General features: G+C 37.6%; 1 protein-coding gene across 1 annotated transcript in view; it reads right to left on the bottom strand.

Moving 5' to 3' along the window:
- Positions 1-21,918, bottom strand: part of SLC25A26 (solute carrier family 25 member 26) — a gene marked incomplete at its 5' end in the record, with an annotated part of 117,198 nt that overhangs the window by 5,733 nt on the left and 89,547 nt on the right. Inside the window, 2 exons of the mRNA XM_084247273.1 lie at positions 6,212-6,281; positions 18,378-18,422. Coding sequence (XP_084103399.1) covers positions 6,212-6,281; positions 18,378-18,422 — 115 coding nt within the window. The remainder of the gene's footprint in view (positions 1-6,211; positions 6,282-18,377; positions 18,423-21,918) is intronic.

Genomic DNA, 21,918 nt, shown 5'->3' on the forward strand with positions numbered 1-21,918 from the left:
ACTCCAAAATGTTCTGAGGCATAACAGACAAGTAAGACCTTGTATATCACTGGGGTACTCAGGGATTCTTCAAGGGAAAAGAAACAAATTTCCTGTATTTCACAGGTTTCCAATACTGGGTCCACTAGAGCAATGCCCTTTCTTTTCTTTTTTTAAGATTTATTTATGCGTACCAGACCTGGGGTACAGGCCAGAGATGCGGGAGGTGAGAGAATTCACCAGAGACAGAGTGGGGAACAGAACAGGCAGATCCACTGAAATACACTGCTGAGGGGAGCAGCGGGCAAGACAGGAGAGGTCTGCTGCGCCATGTGGGTTGCTCCCTGGCCAGCCAGGGATCGAACTCGTGCTGCAGAGGCTGCGGATTGCTTCATAGTGCGGTGCTTCACCCCTTGCGCCACCAGGGAGGCCCAGCAACGCCATTTCTAACCTCCTTTCTACATCTTGTTGGAATCTGTCTTGTTTCAACAGGTGCTCTTCTTCCTTATCTTCTCTCTCATGTATCCTTAATTTAAATACTATGACTACCAAACTGATTTCTTTTATCCAGAAATTTTAAGGAGTCCCTACATATGTGGACAGAGGAATTGGAGGTCTTTAAAAAAAATATATATATGGTGCCAATATTCTAATTAATAAAATACAAAGGTATATTTACAATCTCAAGAGGCTCTAAGGAGATAGAAAAACACCCCAAAACTTCAGCCTCCATGAACAGGGTGAAATGGGCAGTTTTAAAGGGCTGAACAGAATGCAGTATGCGCAGGATACTCCAGAAATAGCACACCTCTCCCCCTCAGCTTTGTGGAGTGTTGCCAAGAAGGTCATTTGATCCATATATGTTGAACTGCATATAAAAGATGAGACAAGATAACATTTTATCCAAGGAGGTAAAAACAGCAAGCCCCCCACAATATATCTTGCTATTCTGGGGAACAGCAAACCAAACTGTGTGTACACGGCAGATGCCTCTATGGCTTCAGCATCTTTCTAAATAGGCTGCTGAAAAAAGATCATTACACTGGACCTCCTCCATCTGGTGACATGCTCTGGCTTTGAGAGATGTACCCCTTTATGTCCCAGCTGTACTCACCACGAAGTACGCACACCTCGGGCTGAAGACTATTGATTAAAATGAGTGTTAGAGACCCCGTGGTTTCCGTCCCTTTTGGTCTATATGTCAAATGCTGTCCTCTAGATCCAAAAGTTGCCTGAAACTCAGAGACTTGCTCAACTTTGGGTATTTTAAGAATTGCGGACCCAGTCCTGAAATTCTCTCAATTGTTTTGAGCCATATATTCCTAAAGGAATGTATATATTTTAAAGAAAGGGGTCTGTCAGAAAAACAGATGAAACTGAGGTATCCTGGGGGTAAGGGGACAGGGGATAAAACCGGGGAGGCGAGAGCACAAGGGACTATGGTGGTGGGTCACAGGTGCTGCGGTGGTGAGAGAACTACAGGGCCTATGGCTAAGAGAAGAAGCCAAACAGTACAAACATCAACAACGATGCAGGAAGAGCAGTACTTCATTTTAAAACATAAAAAAAGGGGGTTCAGGAAGGCCTTCGCATCCTTTAAAAAAATTCACCCTAATGAAAGAAGAGAGAGGGCAGGAAAGGCCAACGTACCTGTGACTGTCCCAAACTTCCCTCCCCAATCCTTACATTTGCTTTTGTTTCCCTTACTGGCTCCAAGTGGCTCCCTAAGGGTCCAGCTTAAAAGAGCCCTTCCATACACCAAGACTTAAATCCCTGCTCTACTAGCTGACTGGCATTAGGTCAATAATTATTTCTCTGATTGAAACGCCCCAAACCACAGGTACAAATTAAGTCCTCAATGTTGTCAATAGGTTCATGGAAAATGATTTTTAGGAAACAACATATCACAAAAGCAAGTCTTCAAATACCACCCTTTGTCCCCTAATTCAGAGTCCACCAGGATTGTTTTCTTCTTATCACCGTTATGGTTAAATGATGATATTGAAGGACCTAATGTGCTTTTATTTCTCCCATTTTAGTTAACAACACTAAAGCTCAAAGAGGTTAAGTAACTCAGATTTTAATGCACAACTGAAACTTCAATGTATGTGACGCTAGGATCTAAGTCCTTGGCCACTGTGATTTCTAGTGTTCGCCAAAAGTAATGTTCTTTCACTACATAATGACTTTGATATACACTGAGATGAAATCTGTCCCTTTGCTAAAATTCAAAGTGCACATACCATTTTCTTATTTGAAAATGTTCACCATTTGTGCGAAGTCAACTAAAATGATTGGCAAGTTGACAAAGACATCATTTGTCCTGTCTGATGACTCAAGCGTTCCTGAGTTCCTACACTAAAAGGTTTTTGTCTTCTTTGGGCCTCCCCTGGTGGTGCAGGAGGTTGAGCGCAGCACTGTGAAGCTGTCCGCAGCCTCTGTAGCACCAGCTCGATCCTGGCCGGCTAGCAAGGGTCCCACATGGCGCGGCAGACCTCTCCTGTCGCACCCGCTGCTCCCCTCAGCAGTGTATTTCGTCAGCCTACCTGTTCTGTTCCCCGCTCTGTCTCTGGTGAATCCTTTCACCCTGCCACGAATCTGGCCTGTACCCTGGTTCTTGTATAAAAAAAACAAATCTTTAAAAAAAAGTTTTTGTCTTCTACCAAATTTGGATACTACAATCAAGCTTTTGGCCATTAGCAGGTCACTATTCCTTTTTTGAGGATGCCTGCCAATATCCTCTTAAGACATTTCCTTCATGAAAGTAGTATGATTAAAAGTCAAAGACAAAGACATATGTTAAATAGGTCCTAATTTTACTTTCAGGATAGAACTGTATTTTATGAAAGTTGTTAACAAAGGTAATTTGGATGTCTTCAAATATCAAAGATTGCTTTAATTGACAGACCTCACAATGTTTTTTATGAGGCCATAAGAATGACTTGTGAAGGTCATGGACTCAAATAAGTGGTCATAGTGGGAGGGGGCAGAGGACCCTTTAATTTTCAGTTAAAATGTAGTTATTTTCTATATTTTACTTGGGGGAACCGTAAACTGCTGATAATAAATACAAGGAACATGCTAACAGATTAGACAGGAAATAATTATTTGGTACAGCCACGGTAGTCTGGTTTACTACTCAAATCACACATGCAACAATCTTCTGTGGACTTCACTAGAGTCGGGCATGAACTGTTAGGCTAACTACTTTCAAGGACCAGCTTCAGGGAAAGCTAGGCTTTATAATGAAAAGATATCTCAAGTGTTTTTAGGGAACAAATGCAGGTTCTTCACCCTCTCCAGATAAAGGGGCCCCCTTTCTACAATAGGCCTGCAGCAGTCACCTCCACACAGCAGCTGTGATCGCGGTGGGGGCAGCCGAGGGTAGTGCTGCCACTTGTCCCTCCAGGGCCTCCCTCCCCTGACTGGCCTAGGAGTAAGGGGAGCACCTTCATGTGCCTCTTTGCATGATTTCCAAACAAGCATCCAAACTTGGGAGAGACTCAACAACAGATATGTTTTAAAGATAGTGCCAAACTTGCTCCTTTGTTGCCCAGATAATCCTTTACCGTCTTTCCCTTATTCTCTCTCCCTCTCTTCTCTGAGAGAATGTAAGTAGGTGTTTATTATGAGAAACTGATCAGAAAACACTCGATAGCAAATATCACTCAAGTAGTAAATGTCATCATTACTTAGACTCAATTATGGTTTTCTGTTTAGAAGTTGACTTGAAGTGAGGAAGTTGGCAAAGTTGGTTTTTTCCCTCTGAGTTTAACCTCTGACCAGAAGCCAAGGGAATTTCTGAGTATGACAAGCCCTCAACACCTCCAATCTCAAGGGACATTTTTGGGTATTTGTGCCAAGTAGTTTATAAAACAAGCATGGGCAAGGAAGCGTGCCAAGGATGGCACTGGGAAAGGTCCATCGACAATAATTTAACCAGTTTAAACTTGGAAACACACACAGGGATGAGAAAACGGATTTCTGATTTAATAACAAGTTTTATCACTGTCTTTCTGGTCATGTAAGGTTAAAGAGTCTGAAAGAATAACAGGAAAGCATGTCAGGTTTTAATGGAGTTGCCCAAGAAGGCATCATTGTTCGCTTCCCTATACTGTGTAATACACAGTGTCGCAACAAACTCTGACAGCACATCATCACTTCTTCATATTTGGACTCTTTTCAAATGATGTTTATCTTTTAGAAAGATTTTTAAATAGTAGCTTGGTTCCTTAGGATCTTATGCTAGATGTATATGGATCTATTAACAACAGCCTTTTTTTTTTTTTTTTTTTTTTGGTGGACCTTGGATAAACTCCATCATGTATCAGAACCACAGCTAAAAAATCAGATGTCTGCATTGGAGGAAAGTTAAAAACTACAAGCCATCAGGGAAGAGGATTATATGTAGAGACTTTATTAATATATTATTCTTTCAGTGCAAATGAGAATATGAATTATTGTGATAATGAGAGCTTTTCATTTTCTGGGTGTTAATTGTTTTTGTTGAAATAGTAACAATTCCTTACCTCTGTTTGGTTTTATAGATTACCAAATGCCAACACCTACATTATCTCACCTATCCTTGAGGTAATCCCTTAAGGTACAGTTAAGAATACTGGTGCTCAGGAAGGCCCCATTTGCAAGGAAATCGTTGAATTAACTACTTAAGGAATGGGACCAGAAAATAATACTTGTCGTTGGCCTTCCTTGCCCACAATGACTGAATTTCCATAATTCTCACTTTCCCGGGGCCCAGGAGGGAGTCGACAAAAATGTACATTTCCCTTCAGGATTGGGGACGAGGACTCCTGACCTCTGGAAAATGAATCAGGACCACCTCCTCATTTAGCACAGCTAATGACCACATGTCCAGTGGAAACAATAAGCTGTCATAATCAATTTGAGCTGGCTTCATTTCTAGAAACATGATTCTTATTTTTGATTATTAATTCTGTAAGTCCAGTGGACCAATTATTAATAAAAGAATTCTATTAAATGTTTTCTGCTTACTTAATCACTGCAACAACAAAAAGCCAGCCCAACAACCACTAAACAAATTGGAAAAGAATTGTTTTTAAATCAAGTCAACAGGGCCTCCCCGGTGGCGCAGCGGTTGAGCGCTGGGTTGCAAAGCTGCCCGCGGCCTCTGCGGCGCCGGTTCGATACCCGGCTGCTCCCCGGCCACCGGAGGAGGATCCCACATGGTGCGCAGACCTCTCCTGCCACCCGCTGCTCCCCTCAGCAGTGTGCTTCAGTCCTTCTGCCTGCTCTGCTCCCCACTCTGGCTCTGGTGAATTCTCTCACCCTCCCGCGCCTCTGACTGTACCCAGTGCATGTATAAACAAAACAAACAAACATAATAAATAAATAAAAAAATATATATGGTTATTTAAAAAAAAAAAAAAAAAAAAAATCAAGTCAACATCCTAAACCTGTTATCTGTCAGTTTGTCAGTTTCACATTTAATCTGGGAGTTTACAATCTTCTGACAAATCCTCACTTTATTTCAACCGTAATTCTAATTCACCTTTATTTGCAACAATAAAGTCTATTTCACTCTTAGGCTATAAAACCTATTATTCATTAAATTCTTGAAAGCATCTGCATTCTCATGAAACCTCACTGGAAAATTCATATGACTTAGTGATGGATAACACACTATTGCATAGTGTCACTTTGCTCTTGGTTTAATGTCCAGAAAGTGCCCAGATGTTTCAATCTCCATCTTTTCTACACAGAGCAGTTCAACCCTCAGTAAGCTGTGGAGCAGCCTCTGCTCTCCTAACACTAGTTAATCTGCAACGCTGTCAAACATGTCACACGAACCGTGAATCATTGCCTTCTGCAGAAATTGCTTAAAGCCCCAGAGCACTGCTCACGGCAGACAGCTGCACAGAGCACCCTGCACCCACAGCCAGCCTCTTCCCACAGAGGACTTTATAAATCATCTTTAAGATAATCCTAGGGCCTGAGTGAACGCTTCAATAAAGATAAAAAGAAAAAGAAAAATTTGTCAAAAACAAATTGGTTGTCTTTCAAGCAGACACCTTTTCACCAGTTTTGTTTTTTTTTTTTTTTTTCCTAAGACACCCTTTTCTCAAGCAACTAGTGGAACTCTCTTCATCTAAACAATCTGGAATTTCTAAAGAATGTTGTTTTTGCATAGTTAATATTTTCACATTTTTCTCCCCCTCTTTGGTCTTTCCCAGTATAATCTAATCCTTTGCACCTGCAAAAGCTCCACAGACTGCTGACTGCCAAGAATCCACCACACGATCCTGCCTCCAGGACCAGAGGGCCTGTGTTTATGGAGAAAGAAAAATACAAGTTATTAAATATTTGAATTTATCGGAACCTCCTGTGGGTTAGCTCTGGGGATGGGAACTTAAGTGAGAAGCTATTTTGAGGACATTCCTCACTGATGACATAAGTGATTTTCCCAAGGACTTAAGTGCTTTCTAAAATAAGAGAAACGAGGGTGATAGCTGCATTCGTGTGCTCAAAGGAAACAAGTGTCAGGGACAGTATGTGATATACACACACTTGTGTACACATTTGTGTGCATATGCGTACGGATTAAAATAAAGGTATACTTTTAAGATAACGTAACATGCTAAATATTTCTCATATAATTCTTTGCATATAAATACCATACTTTACAAATTACTCCAGAGTGGTGTACTCCAAATGCCTCAGTTCTTTTTTCAGTCATTTCCCATATTGAACATGTTTGAAGGATGCTACTTCTATTAATTGTTAAGTTAAATTTGGACAAAAGCACTTTCTATCTATAGGAACTATACTATAGGAACAGTACTATAACATGTTGAGGATCACACAAATAAACACCCGTGCTGAGTTTCAAACTAGGAAAAGAATAGCAGAGACACACTGCCATGCTCACTGAGAACATGTGACCTTGTAGATCATAGGTGCAGTCACGTCAATTGGTAAACAGTGCTCTGACAGGCGCTGGGCTAAGCTCTGAATATACACAACACAGTTCTCACAACCACCCCAAAAAGCTGCCTCCTATTATTATCCACATTTTTACCTAGGCTTTCTAATAGCAGAGAGCGCCTGTATTCTCGTTTTTCTTTAGTTTTACTGAAGTATAATTGATATTCAATCAACTATACACATTATAATATGCAATTTGCTAAATACTGCCACAGACATGCAGAAGCACACACCCACCACCGTAATAAGATAGTGATCAGAGAAGATCCCCCCAATTCTGCCCTTCCTCACCACTTCCTAAACAATCTGATCTGTCATTCTAGCTTGCTTCCTTTTTCTAGATTTTTATATAAAAGTAATCATACGTTAATTTTTTAACCTGGCTCTTTTCCTTTAGAATGATTGTATGATTCATCTACGTTATTGTACATATCTACAGTCCATTCCTATTTAATTGCTAAGTAGTATTCCAGTGTATGGACATATCATGGTGTGTTTATATATATTACCTGTTTATGGACATTTGGGATTTTTCCAATTTTTGACTATTAAAAATAAAGCTGCTATGAATATTTGTATCCAAGTCTTTACAAGGACACATGCTTTCATTTCTCTTGGGAAATACCTGGAAGTAAAACAGCTAGATCACATGGTAGATATACATTTAACTTTTTAAAAAACTACCAAACTATTTTCTAAAGTGTGCCATTTTATATTCCCAACAGTTTCAGTTTCTCTACATCCTCCCTACCACTCGGAACTGTCAGTATTTTTTAATTTTCACCACTCTAATAGGTAGGTAGATAGTATTTCGCTGTTGTTTCAATTTGTATTTCCCTAGCAATTAATAATGTTGAGTCTCTTTCCATAAGTTTCTTTGCCACTCCTATACCTTCTGTGAAGTGTCTGCTATATAATCCATAGATTCACCATTTACTGAGTACCTACTAGGTGTCAGATACTGCAGAGTCAAGAAAAAAGAAACATCAGTCCTTAGGGCTAACATTTGAGAAGGGGATAGTGGTTGTAGGAGAGTATCATAAGAGGGTCTCCCTGGTGGCTCAAGGGGTTGGGCACCACACTATGAAGTAGTCTGCAGCCTCTGGAGCACAAGTTCCATCCCCGGATGGCCTGGGAGCAACCCACATGGCGCACCAGACCTCTCCCGTCTCACCCGCTGCTCCCCTCAGCAGTGTATTTCAGTAAATCCACCTGTTCTGCTCCCCACTCTCTCAATGGTGAATCCTCTCACCCCCTCATCTCTGGTCTGTACCCCAGCTCTTGTATGCATAAATAAATTTTTAAAAAAAGTATCATGAGAGAGAGAAGGGAGGTGATGGGAGAGGGCATAGATTTGTCTGCTGTAATCTAGGGAAAAATATAATTGGTTGGGGAAAAACAATCAAAATAGACTCTGAGAGCTAAAGGTAGGCTTATCTAAAGAGATTCTATTTTTAAACTAAGTTTCCACTACCACCTGGCCATCTAAGAACACATAAAGACATCACTCTCTGTTTAAAAAGGATACTATAGATAATAAATCTCTTAACACAAAAATATCTATGTAGAAAATCAAGTGACGAACTTCAGTGGCAAACACAGAGCATGATAGAAATAACAGTTACAACAGCAACCACAATAAAAACATACAGAATTAACTACGATCCAAGCACTAAACACATTGTATACAGTAACCCACGAACTCCATAAACCTCATGACAATCTCCTGAGGACGACACCATTTTATCCTCATTTTGAATACAGGGAGTTAGGGCTCAGAGAAGTAAAGTAACTTGCCAGTGTTTAAACAGGTGATTTAGCAACAGCACCAGAATCTGAATGAGACTATCTGCTATGGAGTATAAAACATTTGGATTTGGATCAGTAGATTACAGCTGTCTTGTCGGAAATATAATGGTATTTATAAGGGACTTTATTTTCACTTAGAGATCATAATTTTTATTGGAATGAAATTAAAATATCTAAGTGAGTGAGCAAACTATGTCAATGCCCAAAGCAATTTGCTTTATAAGTTTGTCATTTTGTCTTAAATGAAAAAGTAAAGGAGACCAAACTAAAAATATGAGTGCCTTACAAATGATTCATTTGGGAGCAAACTTAAATTCATTAAACCACCACCAGCTGGTAAAAAAATTACTATATATAAGTTATTCTTTTGAAATTTAATCTTTGCTCACAGAGGTGAGGGTCAGAGGACCCATGGCCATTAACAAACTGGCTGGAAAAACAGGAAAGGCTACTGCCAAAGTATATCATTATTTATGACTTTTAAATGATTTAAGACTAGCCTGGATAATGGAATAAAAATACAGTAAAGACAACAGCATAAATGATTACTATTGACAATATCACCTATTACTTACTGGGTACCAGGTACTATGCTAAAGATTTTAATTTCATGTTTTGTTATTTTTTCCCTTTATTGAGGTAACATTGGTTTGTAGCACTACATATGATATAGGGAAGATTTTACATTTCTCCAAGTATGTATTCTGTACACCAATGCAGGTGTAGGGCAGGTGCGTAGGGATGTGAAGCAACTTGCCTGAGGTCACGCAGATAGTAAGTAGGAAGGCTACATCTGGTAGTTTGGCTCCCCTAACATTCTGTCTAACTTAGACAGAATGGTAAGTATGGAACATTATAAAGATCCTCACCACTACTATACACGACTCAACTTATAGTAGGCCCATTATAACATGAAAGTCACTAAAGAAAATATTTTGATATCACTAAAGATTGCTTAATTATGTGGGTTAGTAGTGGTAGATTTTTTAAAGGAACTATCTGAACATTAAACATCTTGAAATTGGCATGATTCCTCAGCCTAAAGAAGTATTACCATTGCCACAGAGGTCTAGCGATCATTTCTATGAAAGTAGATAAATAAAAGGACAGTGGGAGGGAGGGACAGAAAGGAGCCCCATGTTGGAGTTTCAACTCACATGACAGAGATTATGTGCCAAAATAACTTTTTTAAAAGCAGGTGGCTATGCTTGACCTAGTATTTGCTTATTGATCCAAATTCAAGGTCTTGTTTTCCTTTACTTTTCAAGTCAAAGAAATTTTCTAGCCATCCATGCACATTTGTTTATATTTCACATTAACAGAAATTTCAAGTTTAAGTAATGAGGCTAGCAGTTAGAAATGTTTTTAATTTCACTTCTGTGGACCTTCTTAAGTTAAATGTCCATGATATAGGTTGACTGGAAAATATTTCTAATAGCTTAAACAGGAATAGTCATTTTGAAAAAATTTTAGACTTACAAAACAACAGAATTCCCATATACCCTTCGCTCAGTTTCCCCTCACACTGATGTCTTACATAACCATAGTACAGTGATCAAACAGATTACATTACTGGTGCATTACTAACTAAGCTACAGCCCTTAATTGAATGTCACCTTTCACAGTTTAAAGTTATGTAATTTTTTTAATAGCAGTCTGTTTTCTCAAATAATGTAAGCTGTAATGTCCATTTAGGATATAATGAAGAATCCTAAATTCTTAGTGGTGTCATTACAAAAGGAACCAAGTTGTTCTAATTTCCCAAGTTATTCTTCACTCTTTGCTCAAGGCAATCAGAGGAAACAGCATGACTTAATTTGACTCCTGGGGAGTAGCTGTCACTGCCAGTAATCATTTAAAGGCTAGAGAGCAAACACCAGGCACAATACTATGGAGGGGCTAGGAGTCCAAGCCTCGGCCAGGGTCTTCAAGTACAGCATGCGGAGAAGGTTGTGTTTTTCACTTCAAAAGATCCACCCAAATGTGCACTACTGTCCTATGAATAGCCAACTGAAAGTGTTTTGGCTTCAGTGCAGAAAAATTTAAAATTTGGGACTTTAGCTGCTCCAAAGTTCATGAGGTTTCCAATCTTGCCAGATTATGACTCTTTACCACATGCTTTCATGGTATGAGGATGGGTCATTCAATTAATAACATCAGATAATAATATCAGATAATAAGTAATTTAAGATAACAGAAGTCAGTCCTCTGTGCAGATCTCGCTGCTGTTAGTCTACCATCAGAATTTTGTGACACACTAGACAATGGACAACTAATTTCATGTAAAAAGCCTATAAGTAGTACTGTGAAGCATTTGTATATACTTCACAATGTACATTAAGAAGCAATTAGAGCGATAGCTGTTACTAGTTTTTATTATTCATTAAATGAACCATATCTTAGTAAAATACATCTTTGAAAAAGAGATTCCCAAAGCAAAGTTTTAAAATAAGAAGAATACTAAATTGGGAACCATGAGTAAGTTTCCATCACTCTCATGCTGTGGCTCTGTTAATATAACTAAGTGGCTGCAACTGATATTTATGACAGAACTAGTTTTCCTAGTTAAAACTGGATATACCTAATGATTAGGAATCATTTACAGTACGAGGCTAATTTTGGTGTCAACAGCAGTTAGGCAAAAACCTGAGATGTACAAATAGTACCAACTTTAAGTGGGTTGACTTTTTTTAATAAAGATTTTATTTTTTTATTTTTGCATACAAGAGCTGGGGTACAGGCTAGAGATGGGGGGGTGAGAGGATTCATCAGAGACAGAGTGGGGAACAGAACAGGTAGACTGACTGAAATACACTGCTGAAGGGAGTAGCGGATGAGTCAGGAGAGGTCTGCTGCGTCATGTGGGTTGCTCCCTGGCAGCCGGGGCTCAAACTTGTGCTGCAGAAGCTGCGCATTGCTTCAGTGCTTAGCCCCTTGCGCCACCAGGGAGGCCCAAGTGGATTGACTTTTGAATCTTGTTTTAGTTCTAATGTTTTGCTTGGTTGAGATATTTAGATGCTTGCCTGCTAGATACAGTGGTAAAGCTACAAATTTCTAAGAAAGTCTTTAATGAATAATTATGCTGATTGTAGGAAAAGAAATTTCATTTATTATTCTTGAGCAAAAGCAAGACAGGCTCAAATGCTGTTTGTTAATACTTAGGTTTTATAGTTGGAAGATAATTTTTGGGTATGTGAGTCTAGGTTTTATTGGGGGGAATATATTTATTCTGACCTAGCCTTCTGAGCTTCCTGGAAACTTTACTAGTTTGAACTCAAGACAAAAGGTGTCAACAAAATCTTAACATATCTCTGGATAATAGTTACAATAAAACAAATTATTTTAATTGATGTTCATGATGATGATTGTGAGTCAACAAAAGGTGACCATTTTTAATACTTCTGCTTCCAAAGGCACACACCTGGCTTGCTATAATTAAGTATGGAACGATCTTTGAAAAAATTATTTTCATCAAAAATGGTTAAAATGAAAGAATTGACAGAAAACACTAGCAAGCTCCATTTATTTGGCAACAGATACACTGACAAGTCTTTATCCTCAACAGCATTAAAATATATATATAAATAATGAGTGACTAGTTTTCATTAACCTTCAAGTGTTCCCACATCTCACCCTTGCTTCTATGGGACAGGGAACTCATTCCCTTCATTTTTGGAACTCATTCCCTTGCACAACCCCTTCTAGAAAGAGAGCAGGCAAATATCTGACAACCTAAATGAATGCCTATAAGTCATGTTTGATCATTTTATCCTTGTATAAAGAACGGGGGAAGACATGAGTTGGCCAAACACCAAATTTTCATTCTTGGCTCCAGAGAGAACCATATAAATCAGGAATGGCACAAAGGTTCCACCTCAAGGATTAACATGTCCTCAACACAACAAGACTTTCTGGTGAGCTGTGCTAACACGAACCTCAAGTTTTGTTTAGGTTCACCTGAAATGAGGTCTACAATCAAGTTGGTGACATCTGAGGAGACAGAGAGACAAGAACAGCACAAATGCTGCCACATCGCATCTATAAACTAAATATATTAAACACACGCAAAACATTCACAAATAGCCAGAAGACATCGAAAGAAAAAAAAAAAAAAAAACGAAAACAAAGCTAACTCTCTTCCCCTCCATTTTTAAAAGGAGGTTACATAAGAAAATATAGAGGTGGCCCTTGAAACCAAATACAGGCAGGGTTTTACATGGAAAGGAATTGAGAATTGCTATAGGCATTTTTTAAAAGAGCTTCTTAAAATATATCACTGTTTAAAAAATCTAGACTAAAGTGTGGCAAGCCCCTCTTTTCTCATACTTTGTCTCAGCTAAATAAAGGTCAGTATGACTCATCCTAGGAATCTTTTTATCTGATTTTTGTCACAAACTTACATAAGTGGGAAAGAAATGCCTTTAAGGAAAGAAGACAAAAGAAGAATCCTGGTCTGCTTTCAACTGTTTCTTGAGAACCCTATACCCCACAATCCAATAGGTGGTGACACTCACAAGGCACTGCTCAATCTTAACCTTCTCCTGAAAGTACTGGAATCTAATGGTGTGGTATCTGTTGTTCTATTTGGCTTCACAACTATGACTAGGGCAGGCCACCTGGCAGCTGGTCTAAGTCAGGAGCTAGGAAAGGAATCACACCCTTTTCATTCACTCTCTCAGGCCTTCGCTGTACCTGACACTCCTCCTTCCCTACTTAACTTTCTCTGTTATTTCTTTTTCAGTATTTGCCTTTATCTTTCCATTGCAAACTGTAAAACAAATATTTTCCAAACATTTTTTTTTTTACTTTGATTGAATCTCACTAAAAAGTCAGAGGAGTTTTTATTTTTCTAATCCTCACATCTTTCATATGGATTCCTCTTTCTCTCCTTCAGTGGCTCTAGAAGCCAGAAAATATTATCCATTACTTTTACAAATTGAAAGGATACTGTGGAAATCTTGTTTCTTTTTCTTTTTGCAGAAAGTATCCCATATTTTCTAGGATAAAAATGAAGAATGCAAATGTTCTTACAGTTTTTTTAAATTGTTAAAAGGTGCCTGTTTATTACAATATGATTTTGCTAAAATCCTAATGAGCGATTTAGACTGACTTTATATTGGCAATCTGGACATATAATAAGTACTCTGCTCTTATTTTCAGGTATTGCCTTCCATATCGATCTGTTATATTAAATTGAGGGTACAAGCTTAGTGTGGTAAAAATCATATACACACAAGCATATTTTACCCTGTTATCATTTCCTTCTCCATCTTTAACATGCCTCGATAGGAATCATTGTTCTGACCAAACAAGTCCGTGCAGACACCAGATTCTCCCCATCTCTGAAATGACGTATGTGGCGACCATGAGCTGTGAACATCTTCTAAATTCCTATTGTTTTGTTCATATTAACAAAAGTATAGGAAAACTTTGTTGTGGGTAAGATAATGGTAGACATTTTAACTATTATGAGAATAAGAATCAACAACTAACAAGTTATTCTTCAACCTGAATAAAAACAATTTTTAAATAAAATACTAGCTACTTAAAATATTTATAAAGTGTAAATAAAAAGCTGTACATTGTATTATTACTGAAATGCTAATCCATTTACCCCTGATTTGTATTAAAAAGTTATGACTTTATCTTAGAAAATCATCAGCATAAGGTCATGGTCTCACATGATCAAACAGATTTTATTTTCATTTTATTTCAAACATTGCTTCTGAACTTACAGCTTACATTTCTTTTAGCTACTCCTTTACAACTTTGCAACACCTCGCAGCTAGAACCGAAACTGTCTAGAACTGACATTAGTCTAAACAATTCCCTACATTGCACTAGAAATTGATGTTGCATATTCAAACAGAAAAAAATCTGCATTCTTACAGCACATTTTTCCTGTTCTTTCAAAATATGTTTACTGTTTATCTAATAACCAGTAAGGGAAAAATCTATGTTATAGTTATGAACACACTTCTAAAAGAAACTAATTATAGTGTATACGGTTATGCAACTTTGCATTGAACTAGAAAAAGAAAGAATGCTAATCTTCAAACAACTAGGAAAGAGTTATAAACACTTGCTGTGTAAAAGACAGAACGATAAAGAATATAAACATAAATATAAACAATTAGAAGAGGTTCATCCTCCAATAAGCAAAGTCTTGGGAGGAACTAAACATGAACACGTGGAAAGATGTGGTCTGACTCCACTCATCACCATAAACCATCTGTGCTCCCCAGTTCATCACTGAGACTGCTCTTTAAATGAGCACTGTTTAATCCCTGCCCAAGCACAGCACAAGGGCTTTTTGAGAGCGTAGATTTATGAAATGTGGTAGCCACGGCTATTAACTTTTTATGTCACCTTGCTATAGAAATGCCTTAAATAAGCTGATTATAAAATATGACTTCAATTTTCCACCAGCTTTTGCATATATGGGAAAGCAAAAAACATTATTAAAGATATCCCACATTATATGCAAAGATACGCATAAAATGATTAAGAACACCAACTTTGGAGCCAGATTCCTGGGTTCAAATCCTGGCTGAACCCCTCACTATTGAATATTTCTCTGCAAGCTAACTTAGATTTGTCACAAGGGGCCAGGCCACCAGGGCTTCCATTTTGTGGGTCCCAAGAAACTAATTCACTTTATCATCTATAAATGGAAGAGCTTAAGGCTTTATAATGAGTAAATATCAGTCAGCAATACAAACATCAGATAAAGGTAAATCTCCAGGGCCTGAACTGGAAGACCTCAAGCAAACATGAAAATTGAACGGATTTTGAAAGATGCTAGTATTTGGACTCGTGGAAGCACATTTCATAAAGGAGCCAAAGAACAGTGGTGAGAGGGGAGAACACATGGCAGGAACCCACGCTGGCTGGAGGGAAAGGATTTTACAAGAACAGTATGAGGGGAGACTAGAAATACCAGTTAAGAACACAGTGTAGACATCACTGAAAACTAACAACAGCATGATATAGGGTTTAATAAAGTTAAAATTTCTGAGAACTTAAGTATTACTTTGAAGAGATGTCTAAGAAAACTCACACCAATGCAATGTGTAGAATAGATGAGAAAATAGAGAAATTATTAGAACTTAGTCGAGGCACAAGTTAATAAAAAATCCGAGAATAGGCGGCCACAAGTTCCATAAAGTCAGACATCCAAACTCAGTAAATGATGTGATATGGAGAAAGAGAAAGAAAAGAATCAAATTTTAATGTGCAGTTTGGGTCCAGGTGGTCAGAACAGCAATAGCATGATTAACAGGAAGCAGGGAGACAGAAGGAGGAAGTCTTTTTACAAGTAAGGTAACCGACTTGGCTTTTAAACAGAGTAAATTTAAGGTGAGAATAGCCACGCCTACCTCCAGACCTGCACTTCCTTGCACAACAGGAATGCAATAGGTGCTGAGAAAAATATTTCTGAGTAGCATTCCCATACAAACATAATAGAGAAGCCCTTCCACATAATACAATTTCTCTGTGGCTGCTAACCTAATTAAAATGGATAAAACCATAAACACAAAAATAAAAGAAGTGCCAAAAGTTGTCTATATCTGCAACGCACTGAGATTTCACTTTTGGATGTTTAAAAAAAATTATTATATGAAAAGATGTCTAACACCATGAGAGAACTGCCAATTAAAACCACAATGAGATACCACTGCACAACTGACGACTATTAGAATTATTAGACCACATATTATAAAAAAAAGTAAAAATCTAGTAATGACATGAATGCAGAGCAGCATGGAAAAACCACTGTGCAAACATTTTGACAGTTCCCTATCAAAGTATACAGTTCCCTATAGAGCAGAGATCCCACTTCCAGGTACCTACCCAAAAGAAACAATGTGTCCTCACAAATATCTATATGCAAGTGTTGCAGCAGCTATATTCATAATCATCAAAAACTGGAAACATGTCAAATGTAGTAAACGGATAGACAAATGGTAGAATGTCCACACAATGGAATACTTCCTGGTGACCAAAAGGAACAAATTACTGGTAATCTCAAAAACACTGTCTTGAGTGAAAGAAGCCAAGCACAAAATGCTATGTAGTATATAATTCTATTTATATAATATTCTGGAAAAAAGAAAACCATGACCCGTTTATATTTTGGTTATGGTTACATTTGTCAAAGCTCACTGAAAAGCATACATATCAAGAGTGAAGTTTACTGCATGCAAATTATCTCTCAATAAATCTAACTTTAAAATAAAACTGTAGCATCTTAACATTTGCTCAAGGAAAATTGTTAAAGCTTAGCATTGTTATCCATGTTGACTCTGAAAAATTCTAGACATTTCTGATGTAGCTAGACTAGCACAAGCACCCTTAATACAGAAAAGATATAAACCCCTTGATTTTCCCCTCTTTAGGCCTCAAAAACATTTCTATGCAGAATATGGCAGAAGGATGTTAGAGGGGGTGCAGAGGCCGCGTGAATGCTGGTTATTGAGACACTAATAAAGTGAGTCTTGTTTGTGGACAGCTGTTGGTCTCATTGTCCTTTTGTCACACACAAAAAAGGAGAGCTCTTATGCTCATGGAATGTGACCTTCTCATTGGATAGCTGTGACATCATGCCCGGAATCACTGCCTGAAAAAACCGTTTCACCATGTAACACAGAGAAAATGGTAAAAATAAAAACAAACAAAACAACCATGAAAGACCCTACAACTAATTAAATAAAATACATTAAAATCAGATCACTTAAAAGAAGGATTGCTCAATACTGCATATTCCAGAATATTTTTTTATAAGAGGAATGGTTTGTCTGATCTTACTATTGTTTGTATATTAACTTAGGAGAGTATTTTTCTGAGTCCAAATAATTTTTGTTATTTGCTTCAAAAGACATTTTGTATGAGCATTCTAGGATTACTAATCCCAAACAGTTACAGGATTAACTCTTTTATTGTTTGTATTATCAGAACCTACCTAGAATCCTTGCCAATTTACAATTTGGTCATTTATATACCATTTTTACATGAATGAACACCCACACAATTCATATGATACACAATTTTCAAAATCAATGCACCAAAAGATAAAAAAGACAGTATCTCTGCATGTTTTGAATATATGTTTTTTAAAATGTATTCAATAGCTTGTTTTTAAACATATGCATGACTGTCACTGAGGCTGACTCAACTCCTCACACTCTGCTAGTCCTCACCAGCAGCAAAGACACAAGAGAGAGTAAGACCACACACCCAGGCTGCCCATCTTTACGTGTGAGTGGGAAGGTCTGACCTTCTAGACCTTCTAATAATTAGGGTCTTTTGCTTCCTTTCCATTTACCTACACTGCTTATTCTTTAACACACAGAGAAATAAAATTCAAGTGGTTGAAAGTGAGTAGCAGTAAAGAAGTAAAACAGTTTTTTTCTTATTATCTATAAATTTCAATTCTGCCTGCTATGCTGTAGGCATCTGAACAAGTTTAAGAGAAAATCAGCTTGTAAATCAAGTGCAAAAAATTTTCAACTGTTAATAATTTTGAGTTTTTAAACTGCTATTCAATATCATATTCTATTCCATAATGAAACTGTCAAGTATTTGTAATAATTAGAGAAACTGTACATGAAGATTGGAAAACTTACTTTTAAGGATTCCCATAATGGAAACTGGACCAGTGAGAAAGGTATCTGAAGAGGGAGAAAAAAAAATCAAATAAATTAGGCAAAAAAGATTAATATGTTTGGCATTACTACATAAAAGCCTATAACTTACTTGGGAACATCTTTCATTTTAAGCTTATGTACTTAATACCGTTAATATTAAATAAATACATAAGCATAGCCTATCTAGATTTTAGGACGAGTTAAAACTTTAACTGCCTGTAGAATTCTACCAACTTTCTGAACCCAAGGTACACAAAATGATGCTGTGAGCTCTTTTGAAAGGGAAAGAGAAGCACAATATGGAAAGGGTCTGGCTACAGGAATGACAAAATTATTATTTCCCACCAGAAGTAATAAAGACTTTAAAGACCTGGCATTTTCCTGCTAAAAGGCAGAACCGTTTACTCTTTAACAGGCAGTGTTAGGGTCTAAGAGAAACAAGGAAGGGGAGAGAGGGGTGGGCCAAAAGGTGAGGGAGGGAGGGAGAAAGTAAGGAGGGGGAGGAGAAGTACAAAGGGAAGGACATGTAAGGTGGGTGGAGGGAGAAAGGGAGAGAGAAAATGAAAGGAGAGTGAGAGAAGTAGAGAGAAAGGGACAGAAAGAAGAAGGCAGGTGGAGAAAAAGGGAAGACAGGAGGAGAGAGACAGAGTCACAAGTAAGTGTAAGCTGAGAAACAGGGTACAACAGAACAGCCAGCTTGGGCGTCAGAAGCCCAGACCCCATTAGTGCTGGAGGAGGGCAGGACTCTAAACAGAGCAGGGGATGCAATGTTGGGCCTGTACACACAGCAGTCAAGGGAAGAGTAACCTGCCGTAGTGAAGAAGTGGCAAAGACTATCACTAACTTAAACATGTACAATTAGTTCTCTAACTGTAAGAGCTACAATTACCCAGCACACTTCATGTGTCAGACACTGTGTTAGTAAGCACGTTCATAAATTTCATTTCACCAAATCCTCACAAAACCCCACAAGACAAGTGGATATTGTCCCAATTCACAGATGAGGAGACTGCACTTTAGAGAAGACCTTAAGGTACTCAGTTAGGAAATAAGAAGCCCAGAAAATCTACCTCCAAAAGCCCTGTCGAATTTACCCAAAAGTCATCTAAATACATTTATCTGCATATGAATCTACCCACAGTACAATCTACTAGCTATGTGATATCCAGGCCCTGTCCAGAGGGCCTGTGCCAGGGATGCTGTTGCTCACCAACAGACCATGGGCCCAGTATTGTTATTCTATATTCAGCTCAGCTGCAAGTGAAACATAAGTGTGAACTTTGAACATTATCAATATACATATACAATAGGAAAAAGAGACCATGATTTTATAGGAATAATGGGTATTTATCAGCACATAAATTAAAGGCATTGAATTACTTCTTAAATATTTACATTTAATCAGTAATTAAAAGTCTAGAATCATTTATCTTATTACTCTGCTTGAGCAAATGATGGCCCTGAGCTTGACAGTAGTCACAGAAAGAAAATGTCTTCCATTCAGATAGATTAGTTTAAGATGACAAACTTAAATCTCAGAGAAGGCTTGTGATCTTCTTAAATAAACTGCACCCCACCAAGAATGTCAAAGTTCCACAGCAGGAGACAAATTTAGTTTCTTCCTTTTTTTTTTTTTTTGTCACCACAATGTGAAAGCATTTGTCACTTCTACTCTGAAACTAAAGTGCTGCATTTCCAATTAATTATTAACCCTCCCCCCAACATAAACAACAACCAAAAAAACTGACTGTATAACAGTTTTCCAAAAGCTTTTCTAATTTTTTAAAAATTTATATATAATAAAATACCTGAGCAAACAGTGGGTTATAGATGATTTTAATTTTCTTCTCTATACTCTCCCCTCCCAAATGTAAATATATCACATTTTAACAAGAATGAAAATATTTCACATTTACAAGGGAAAAAAAAGGGATTTATTAACTTATTGTAATGTTCCATGCTAGCATTCTTCACTTCCTGATTAAAATAATCCATAAAACTACATTATACGCTAGCTATACTTTTTGGGGTACTTAATAAATATTAAATTTTGAATCCTATAGATTCATTTGCCCATTTTCCTCTATTAAAAGCTATTCATTAAATTGTGCTTTCAACTTAAAGAAGCAATTTAAAAATCACACATTTGGAATGGCCAAACTATTCCATTGGGTATTTATTTTAAAAAGTGAGCCGACAGTAAACTAACTTTACTCTCTAAAACAAGATTAATTGACGACCTTATGTAATTAAATGTGCTGTAAATGCTTGAATAATTAAATTGGTTTCTGGGAGTGAAATATCTCGCTTAAGATAAACTACTGATGTGTAAAAAATTTTCAAACATTCTTCCAGTCAAAATTGTACTGCAGGTTTGTCCTTTATAATATGAAGAATTAACAATGAAAATGTGCCCCACACATGTGAAAGCAGCACTGCCACCAAAGAAGGCTTCATGGCTAGAACAAATACTTCTTCCAGCTTCCACAGAACATGGGTCTGTCAGAAAGCTAGCTGCCTCCCCGTGTCTGGTCTGGAGTTACATAACAGTGATGTTTCTTCAAAACACGGGATCTTAAAACCCCAAACAGATGTAAGCTGTTATTCTAAAATGTTTTATAGATGAAGAAAATGAATAGCTGCACTCAGAGGTCTTATATTCCAAAATACAACATACCCATTTTATTGCCTGAAAGTACAAAATGGCTCACTGTTGTGACCTGTTTAATGCCTCTATTTAAGATGTTTTGTTTGAATAAGGTTGTTAAGACCCAGGGCAGTAATAAGTGAGTGGCAGTAAACCCAGCTACCATCAAAGAGGCAGATGTAGGGGGAAAAAACTGCTAAAATTCAACATGGATTCCACTTAGTAATAAACATTATCAATAATTCCATGTAAGAGTGCATGTGAGGATCCAAGTGCTATAGACACTTGGATATAGGTGTGGTAAACAAGGCAAGGAAATGTTGAGCATTACTAATAAAATAAAGACTGTGCAAAATTACAAAACAAACCTGCTTTACCTGTCTATCACCAAGTATTGGGCTAGAATCATCCTTGAAGTCAATCAATGCTTATAAATCTGTAATCGTAAAAGAAAGAAATGCCTACACTCTTGTAGTCCTTAGCTTAAAAAATGAAGTGACTTATAACTAAGGAGATAGGAAGTTGTGATTTCTAAGGTATCAGTAAGCGCTAAACTGTCTCTAATGAAAACAGCACATTATAACACCAGTACATTTTTTACAAAATAAGACTCGAGTATAAGGTCCAGTGAACACAATCCACCATGAGTGATCTAAGGAAGCCTAAGAATTGAAAAAGTACATTTTAAAAGCTATGAAGGCTATGATACTTAGTAGAAATAACCCAAAAATCTTAAGCAACAGGACAAAAAAAAAAAAATACAGAGACTATTTGCTAAGACCCAAAATAGATGGGGTTTGAAGAAGGCACAAAATTTGTTGACTCACCTGGAACAGAGTGGGCCCAAGAGCTGGCCCATTCCAATTTCCAAGG

This window comes from Talpa europaea, assembly GCF_964194135.1.
Source record: "Talpa europaea genome assembly, chromosome: 11".
Lineage (NCBI taxonomy): Eukaryota > Metazoa > Chordata > Mammalia > Eulipotyphla > Talpidae > Talpa > Talpa europaea.